We start from the raw sequence: 10,014 nt of genomic DNA, 5'->3' as shown, positions 1-10,014 counted from the left end.
AAAATTTATATACTGTGTATAATATATTTTATATAACATTTTACAATTTTAATGATTCACTACAACAGTTAGCATCAGGTGAACTGCTTACAATCAGTTTATCTTTTCAAAAAAAGAAAGAGAAAAAGTATTAAAAAAAAAACAGATATTAAGTCTGGCCAACAGAAAAGAGTTCGCCCTTTTGTCGTGAGATCACAAGTTTAAATCCCCATGATGCCAGAGCCGTCTATGGCCAGGAACCAAGAGAGCAGAACTGGCTGTGCTCACTGGATATATCTCAGAAAAGTGTATTGTGGCATGAATTTATCACAATATCTATATCATACTGTTATATATCCCAGCCCTGTTGAGCCAGATGAATCTGTCAACGTTTTTCTGTAAATATATGATACTTTTAAACTGTCCATTTGAACAGTTACTTCCTGATACGTGTATCTGTATGAAAATTATGCAAGGCTATGATTGTTTACCTTCAATGCATCTGATGTTTGCTGAGTACACCTACACATAAGTGCACACACACACACTAAACATACCATGTCATAATGTTTGTATTGTGTTTTGTTTGGAATTCCCACACTTGCAGGAAAAGAAAATTTTTCAGATTCCGTGGATGCATGCTGCACGGCATGGCTGGGATGTAGAGAAAGATGCACCTCTGTTTCGAAACTGGGCCATACACACAGGTATGTGTGCACGTAAACACACAGGTCTTTCCAAAAACACCATCACTCACACAAGTACAATTACTGAGTGAGTGACTGACTGAACTGACTCCCAAAATAAAATACTCACACGTTGTTTAGAAGACATGAACATCGATCGGCATCATGCCCATCTTAATAATGCATTCTGTTTATTATTGTGTGCGTACATATTCTTTACCTACTCTTCGTTATTTAGGCAAATACCAACCAGGAGTGGACAAGCCTGACCCCAAAACGTGGAAGGCAAACTTCCGCTGTGCTATGAACTCCCTTCCTGACATTGAGGAGGTGAAAGATAAAAGCATTAAGAAAGGAACAAATGCCTTTAGGGTTTATAAGATGTTGTCAGCATCTGAAAGACAGTCAAAGAGAGGTTAGTATCTGCACCAGGCACCAACACAAATGCACATTCCTAGAGCCTATAGTGCAAATGAATAATCTGTTGTTCTGTAAATAACGTTTCCTTATCATATTATGTTTATTGCAAGAACTAAAATGATGTGTTATAATTTATGGATGATTTTCTTGCCTAATAGGAAAGAAGAGACCAGATAAAGATATTAAGGTAAAGGTAAGTTCCTGGCATTTACCATATATTTACTGTATCACTCTCAAAAAGAGCTCTGTAACCTGAACAGTTGCATAAATAACGTGGAGAATGGATCGTTTTCATGTGGACTTGCAGATGTTATGTGAATGTGAAAAATCATCCATCAGACATGAAACTTTCCATGAAGTTTTCAAATCATTTTGACCAGAGAGTTACAATGTACAGCAAAAATGTTAATGTATAAATGACACAAAAAGATGATTATAGATCCTGTCACATTGCCTCCATTTCATATTTGCTGTATGTGAATCCCCAAAATGTTAAGGGATTTTGTGTTCTAATTCCATAAATATTTAATATGAAGCTGATAGATATTTTACATTTGGTATAAAAGATATACAAATATTTTACAGTTGTATTACTATAAAAGAGATGGCCATTTTACTATTGATAAAGAGGGTAAAAGTTGTGTCTGACTGAACTCTGAATGTGTGTGTGTGTGTGTGTGTGTGTGTGTGTGTGGGGCAGGAGGAGCACCAATGCCCTGTTTCCTCTGCCTGGGAGAGTACCAATGGCTCCACAAGGAGTGCAGGAGCACTAGCAGTCAAACAGGAAGCAGATCACACTGTCACAGAAACAGGTAAACAAACCCCTAGTCACGCACACACACACGCACAACACACGTGCACATGCATACACACAAATGTAGTCTTACACATTGCATCACCTAGCCTTTTTCTTCCATATTTAGCAATTTAGTTCAATTTTATCTCTACTGTGCTTTATACTGCTTTATACAACAGACTTTTTGAATTATCCCAGTTCATACACTGTGTTATCTCTTAAGGCTCACTTACCTATTAAAAGGGTTAATTTTACATAATTGGGACAATTAATAACTGAGAGACGTTGTTAAAAAGGGGCAAAACAACATGACTGACCACTTTACTGCTGCTCCAAACCATTATGTGTGTTATTTTAGGCTTGTTTTCAGTAATGTGACTCACCCTTTGGTTCAAGATTCCCAGGCTGATGAAAACACAAAACCATTATTCTTTGTTTTTTTTCCCACTTTTTTTTACACAGTGACTTGCCTTTAATACATTTTATCCTGTAACTTTTGTACTTTCTTATGCTGCCATATGTTTATTTGTTGTTTTTATAATAATCTCTTTCTTCAGAGTTCACACCGAATTTAACACAGGTTTTCTCTTATAGCAAACTGACATCATGGCTTTGTTTTAAACCTCGGTTTGTACACAGCCCGTATAAATCTGACATTTGCATAAAGGGAGTGTTTTGCAAATCTGGTTCAAATCTGTTGCTTTTGAGCTAATCTAGCCGTACACTTTTATATCTTCAACTCCAGTGTACTTTGTAATATCCCTCATATGTTTATAACTACTGTTTTGATTAATGTTTTCCTATCGGTACAGCTCAGCTTCCTATCAGATAGGCCTACAGGGTCAGAGTCCAAGTTAGAGAAAGCACAATCATTAGAACAAAATCTGTGCCTGTTTGCCTTCACCACACTATTTACAAGGAAATGCCAATTTAATTATCCATGCTATCCAACCATCCATCCATTAACTCTTTTGGACTCGGAGCAAGGGTGTCTGTGTCAGCTACCACACACTTCCTCCAAGACAGTCCCCTCCCCGTACACAAATACAAACATGCGCACATGTGCATCATCAGTTCCCTCTTGCCTGTTCTTCATATTTACTCTCTCTTCCTTGTTTCTCTTCCACAGAAGCTGGTAGCCACAGTCCCTCTGAAGACCATCTGATCATCCCGGACGTGTGTCAGACCATCGAGGTGGTGACAGAGAACGAGGAGCAGGCTGTGAGCTCCAGCCACTCCTACCCCCTCCAGATCTCTCCAATGTCCTCATACGGAGGTTTCACACTCTTTCTCTCTGTCTCTGTGTTGATTAGTACTACTGCTGGAGTAAACCTCACTAAAAAGTACTCTGTAATCATCACCTAATTTAAATTTTGCACTACAGCGTGACTGTGTGGTTTGTTTTGTGTTTCTCCCATTCATAAGGTCAAGGAAACAATTTCCAGAACAAGAGTCTTTTACATAGGAGTAATGACATAATAATAATAATAATAATAATAATGATAATAACAGCAATAATAATAATAAAAATAACACTTTTACAGTTAGAACAGCACAAATACCAAATGAAACACTGTGTTTTAAGAATATGGCTGCAAGCCACAGTGATTATGAAATTTCAGATTCCAGCCAAACTCTGCCTTACATTACTCCATGCTCTGCTCTGCATATTTATTCAATGCCCATATGAGTTAACTTCTATCTGGCTGTACTCTAACCAAGGTCACTGGTCCTTTGTTTATTGCTGCCGACCCTTGGCATAATAGAGCGGAGAGAGTTAATTTATAATCCACGCTCAGCATGTCACTTGTGTTGGTGTAGATTTTTTACTGCTGCAGCAACTTAATAAAGTCATTTGTTCACAGACATAGATATTATTGACATTTGATTGACTGTACTGTAGTATATGCTTATTGGAGAGATAAGGCTATGATATTAAACTCAGTACAAACAAAGCAACCAGACAGGTGTGTATTTCCAATGAATTCATCTAAGAAACCTCAGAAAGGTTAGAAGCTGGGGCTTGTGTGCTGATCGGCTCATTCAGATGCACTGTGGCTGCAGGATTACTTCAAACAGGTTTTTTTATCTGCTCTGTGCCACGCCCAAACGAGTTCTAAGTGTCAAACACACCTTAACCGACAGCAAAAACATGCAAAAATGTTTCCATATTTACTCCATTTAATCATGGGGTTGACTTATTTTGCCTTCCAGCTATATGTTACCTATATACTCATTCACTATTATTATGATAACTAAAGCTTGAAGGTCATTAGCTGCATTCGTGATTTAAATTTAAATGATCTGAACAAAGCTGAAAAAGAAAAATGAACTGTAGTTACTATATCTTGGAATATCTTTGTTTTAGCAGTGAGAGTGATTACTTGAGGGATGATTTTGGCTCATTTTCAACAGAACATGACTAAGCATATCTCCATACCTGACATGGAAATTTTTAAGCCCTTTATATGTAAGAAGACACGGAAGTACTTTCGTCTTTCTGTAGCGCCCGTTTGGCTGCAGTAACCTGTCTTTCAGGAAAACCCTGAGTAATCAGTCTCTATTCTCTCTGCTTTTCTCTTTTTTGTGCACAGAGAGCGATACTGACAGCGTGCAGAGTGAAGAGGACTCCAAAGAGGTATGTGCAAAACTAGTATTTCATAACGCAAAGCAGGTTGCTGATGGTTTTTTTTTTTTCCATGACTGTAGTAGTGGCATTAATCCAATAAAAACGAATCAGATTGATGGGAATAGTTTTGCAACCAAGTAAATATAGCACTGCCTCTTTAACGTGACGTCAAAGCATTGCCCAGAATCTGCTCCCTCCCTGGTGTCTGCTTCCTGTAATGCTTGCAGGCACGTGTTTGTGTCTTTAGCGCCAACCCTGAAAAACACGGGTATAACACTCAAAGGAGCTGATCCAGGATCTGTACAAAATCGCATGTCAGTCTTTGTAGCATATTTCAGGCCTCATTTTTGGGCCAGCCTGTGTCCTTTTGTTATTATAGTTGCAGCTAGTTCTGATGAGCTCTAATAATTCTGAGCAGTAATGTAAAATTGGCTGCTGAGTTAATTCTCATTAATAGGGATGTAGATTTGCACAGTTCCCTTTATAGGGTTTAGGAAGTTAGAACACACAGTGGAGTTTCTGGAGTGTCTGTGGAGAGCAGCATGTTCACGCTGTGGCAAAACCTGTATTTTCAGTTCCTGTCATGCAAAGCTGAAAAGTAAAGAAGAAAAAAAGGCTATAGTGTGACGTTGTCATGGCAGGGTTAAAAACGTCTAAGAACGGGTATTTAACTTGTAAAATAATCTAATCTAATATACAGTTAATTGCTCTATTTCTTCATGACTTACAAAGAGAACTTTTTAATTGTAGGTACAAAATATTTATGCCCTACCGCACACCAAAACTGTAACTGTTAACCACGCTATTGACTGGTTTGCCAGAATTAGATAATCTGTAAGGGTGTGAGTGTGTAAATGGAGCATAGTGTGTTTAGACTTTGGCAAGGAGCATGATTCAGATTTCTAGTCTGAGTGTAATTTTGGTTTGGCAGATGTGGGGTTTGCAAACTACAGCCTCAGGTTTCAAGTTATTTTGTGGCGAGTATCACTTTTACTGTTTAAGCTGAAAAAGGTGTAATTCCCCTTTTGTGGTACACACACTCACTAACCAATGGAGTGAAGCCTTTTCTTACAGTCATTTCAGGGATGATTTACAAGCATTCAGGAAGCAGGTTTACTTTTGCAGTTAGCTGCAGTGTGGAGATAGCGACATGGAGGCAATAATATTTACAGCAAAAACAGCTGGAGCTGTAATTAATAGCGGAAGCGATAAAGTGGTCATGGAGTTGTATTTTGTTCTTTGCTCCATTTGCAAGTTTAAATGGAAGCTTCAGTCAACCGGGCAGTTTGTCATTTAGTATGCTGCTCTGAAAAGTCCCAATGAGTAAATGTGTGTGCACAAATCAGGGTAACTGAAGAGGTTGAGTGTAAAAGTGAATGCATGTACAGTTTGCATGTATTTATGTGTGAATGAATATTTGTATATCTCTGAATGTGTGTGTGTGTGTGTGTGTGTGCGTGAGTGAGTGTGTGTGGGTGTGTAAGGATGGACAGGCGGTAGTGTGGGGTTTCTCTGCATTCCAGTGCTCAGATGAATCATGCAGAGCTCCAACGTGGCAAAAAGACTAAGAAGTAAAATCTCAACTACAGGCTTCAACAAGCGTTTAGTATAAAAGGAGTGGGTCTTATCTGTAGTGGTTGGTGATTGTGCTAAGAATTAATGACTGAATTTGCTTAATTTTTGTTATCAATACATGTGGTTTGTTTACCATATGGGCCATTGTTAAAGAGATTTAAGTACTGTAAAGGAACCTAGCTATTGTACGTGTAAGGGTTTTGTAAGTGACTTGGTGATTTATTGCTGGTTCTAAATCTGAGAAATACAGACCATCGAGTATTTATGCTGTCGCATTTATCAGAATAACACAGGTCTACTGAGATGAGGAAAATAGCAATGAATTTCTAGATCTAGAAAATTTAATTAGAATCAAATTATTGCCATTTATCTTGACTCTACTGTATATTATTTGATTTTTTGATTTATATGTTTTAATACATCGTGGGTCAAAATACCACATGAATCAATAAGGTCACAATAACTTTAGGTTTTATGGATTCATGTTATGAACCTGCCTTATTTTCTCTTCTACAGCGCATGCAAGGACTTGTATGGGGCTCTAATCGTGTTGAGGCAAAGCCAGTCCTGGACAGCTCTGCGATGCGGACGTCTTTACCCAGCATGTCCACTTTCATCACTCAGTCTAAGCCCAACTTCAGGATTACAACTGTCCAGGACACTTTGTCCACTCCTTTTCATGTCCCCTATAACAGTGGGGGACCATGGAGCCTCTTGACCCCGTCTCACCCTCCATCACAGCCCCCAGCAGCTTCCAGCAAACCCCCTGTCCATGAAAAACGGGCCAGTGTCATCATGAAAACCTCAGACGTATCCAAATCTGTCAAGAGTTACTGAGGAAAACCACTAGTTCTAGATCCTGGCTTCATTGAAGGCTGTACTGAACTTGAACATGGAGCAAAGAACCTAAGCAACACTCTGTTGCCTCTTATTGATGATCTCACAGCTAGCAAAACTGATGAAGATGATGGTGATGTCTGGCTCGCTGAATAGCTCATCTTAGCAGTGGGTGAGATAAGACATGATACAGGGCAAAATGCAGGATTCAGTGCAGGTCCAAGCCTTAAATTCAGGGAGCGGTCTAAGTGCAGTGACAGATGTCAACACTGCCATTGTGCCATTGTTTCCAGCTTGTTTTGGATGTGTATATACAGGAGAGTCATAATGTCTAATCAGCGGCATTAGATTTAGCACCTTATAGAAAAGCACTGAATGAGAGTATCTGTGGCCTTCTTTCTTTTCTCTATAGCACCACGACTGTGGACACACACTTCTCTGAAAGGATTTGTTAGTTTGTGTCTCATGTCCACCAAAGAAAGCACTTTTAAAGATAGCCTTTTGTATCTCAACATCTGACATAGTCCCATATATTGTTGTGTCTTAAGGGATTTTTTTTAAAGGTGGATATTTACATTTTTTGCCCAGTATAATCAATTTTGATTCATGGATGTTTTTGTGAATGACAACAATGGCACTTATTTTATGTTTTTTTTTAAAGTAAAAATACATTGATATATTTTTTTTTTTGCTTTCTACTGTATGTGTGAACATAAATGTACATATAAACAAATTTAATTATACAGTTCTGTGAAAAAGCGTTTGCCCCTGAAGTGGTTTTCTGCATTTTTGCATATTTTAGAGTAGATGCTAAAATCAGAATATAGTGTTTGATGCATAGAGCTCTAAGGATTGTAGCCATTTTGAGTTGCACCGGAAGACAAGTGTGCATATTTCTGTGAATACACCTCATCTTCACCTCCAAGTAGCTATCCAGTGCCTTGTCTTGAGTAAAGCCTTGGTAGATTAAGGTTATTGTGCAGAATCCACCAAGGACTATTGTATACCCCCTTGAGTACTGATCAGTACTCTGTATGTCACCTCCAGACAGTGGAGACACAGCTGGAGTCAGTCAGCCTGGAGGTGTCCTGGCTTTCTGTAACTTCATAGAGTTCCTGGGAAACAACTAGGCCAGGCAACGTGTGAAGCACATGCCCACGGTATGCTGGGTCTCATCCTCCTTCTATCAGCTGGCCTATTACATATGCTTGTAATCCATGTTACTGAACTCATTGTACACATGGATTCATTCCAAAAAAAAAAAAACACACATGCACACACACATATCCTAGGAAGCAAGGTTCAGGTGTTCTACATCAGCCATTACCCCAAATCCCTTCCCCTTCTCCAGGCCCTTGCCAAAACACATCCTCACCTGCTACAACCATAAAGACCAAATGTGTATTTTTGCAACACACAATGTCTGTGTGGAAAAAGTAATAGTATTCTTGCTTAACATCAGTTAGTCACACCTTCACCAGCAACAATTGCAAAATCAAATGATTCCTGTTAGGATTTTCTAGACTTCAGATAAATCATTTAGAAGAAGAAGCAGCAGCCTTTATTTGACACGTATAAATTACAGCACAGTGAAATTCTTTTCTTCACATATCAGCCATGATACAGCACCCCTGGAGCAGGGAGGGTTAAGGGCCTTGCTCAAGGACCTTCTGATCAGTAACCCAGAGCCTTAACCACTGCCTTAACCACCACTTTAACCGGAGCCACCACTGCCTCCGCTTTGCACTTTGCTCCATACTAACATGCATGAGGTCAGGTCACTGGTTTAAGTGTAGGCCATTCATTAAAAATAATTTTTTACAGTTTCATAAATAAGTTTTTTACTTCATTTTTTTTACATTTACTTGTGGACCATTCAAATGAACAATTAGTTGTGTTGGGGTCATTGTTTATTTCCATTTCAGGACACAGCATTCTGCATTGCACTCATACAGTAGGTCTTACATTCTCCAGAAAAATTCACTGATGCTGCCCAGGACAAGACTTTAATCATCTGTCCATAGGTCAAACTTCTAGATATCTTGCAACTCATCTAAGTTGCTTTAGGGCAAACTTGGCACTTTTCATTTCCATTTTTGCCCGGCATCTTATTGATCATATCACAGGGAGATGTGAGGATCTTTTCACATGCTTTTATGGCATCCTGTAATTTTGTGGATGGTATTTGCAAGACAGGCACTTAGCTTTACTACTGTTCCTAACAGGCCTCTGACAGGGAGCCAACTGAGCCACATTATCTGATTATTCACACTCTTAAGTAAACATAAGCAACCTTTATGCCAAAGGCTCATATAATCCTCATGCAGCACACTGAAAAATACATTTCATGGTGCTAAGGTGTCAAACGAAACACAGAGCAAATTCAGTGTGGAAATGCAGAAAATCAAACAGGTGGCAAAAACTTGTTCATAATACTGCCCTTGTCTGTGACTGTATATGGAAGTGTGTTCATTTAACCAAATGTGTCTCTATACACATTTATGGGCCTCTCAATCCTGTGGATCATTGAATATCTAATTATATGATAAGATGATGTTATGTAAAATAAGAATTTCTTGATAATAAATATAAAAAAAACACTGTTTCTGGATTTGAATTATATTAGATGCTCATGTATTCTACCCACAAATTAGACATTATACTTGCAGTGTCTGTTAGATATAGATTTAGATATACTATAAGGCCAAAAGTTTGTGGACACCTAACCATCACACCCACACATGCATCCCCCTTTACTGCCGTAATAGCCTCCACTCTTCTGGGAAGGCTTTCCACCAGATTTTGGAACATGGCTGTGGGGATTTGTGCTCATTCAACCACAAGAGCATTAGTGAAGTTCAGCACTGATGATGGCTGAGGAGGTCTGGTGCACAGTCGGCATTTCAATTCATCGGGGTTGAGGTAAGCGCTCTGTGCAGGCCACTCGAGTTCTTCCACTCCAACCTTGACAAAACCATGTCTTCATGGACCTCGCTTAGGGCACAGGAGCCTTATCATGCTAGAACATGTTTGGGCCCCTCCCTTAGTTCCACTGGAGGCAAACTGTAATGCTACAGCATAAAAAGACATCC

The 10,014-nt window shown here is 39.0% G+C and overlaps 1 protein-coding gene across 3 annotated transcripts in view; it reads left to right on the top strand.

The window, feature by feature from the left end:
• The window catches only part of irf2b (interferon regulatory factor 2b), a 10,990-nt gene extending 2,769 nt beyond the window's left edge, over window positions 1-8,221 (top strand). For 2 of the 3 annotated variants that reach the window (XM_026917932.3, XM_026917930.3), the window contains exons 3-9: window positions 587-686; window positions 904-1,080; window positions 1,244-1,278; window positions 1,786-1,897; window positions 3,011-3,157; window positions 4,476-4,519; window positions 6,602-8,221. In XM_026917932.3, coding sequence (XP_026773733.3) covers window positions 587-686; window positions 904-1,080; window positions 1,244-1,278; window positions 1,786-1,897; window positions 3,011-3,157; window positions 4,476-4,519; window positions 6,602-6,922 — 936 coding nt within the window. In that variant the 3' untranslated portion in view covers window positions 6,923-8,221. The remainder of the gene's footprint in view (window positions 1-586; window positions 687-903; window positions 1,081-1,243; window positions 1,279-1,785; window positions 1,898-3,010; window positions 3,158-4,475; window positions 4,520-6,601) is intronic. The other variant, XM_034306015.2, reaches the window with a different exon arrangement.
• The last annotated feature ends 1,793 nt before the right edge of the window (window positions 8,222-10,014 follow it).

The sequence above is a fragment of the Pangasianodon hypophthalmus genome, chromosome 7, assembly GCF_027358585.1.
Source record: "Pangasianodon hypophthalmus isolate fPanHyp1 chromosome 7, fPanHyp1.pri, whole genome shotgun sequence".
NCBI classification, from domain to species: Eukaryota; Metazoa; Chordata; class Actinopteri; order Siluriformes; family Pangasiidae; genus Pangasianodon; species Pangasianodon hypophthalmus.
The sequence above is the reverse complement of the archived record's forward strand: the minus strand, read 5'-3'. Positions and strand labels throughout refer to the sequence as shown.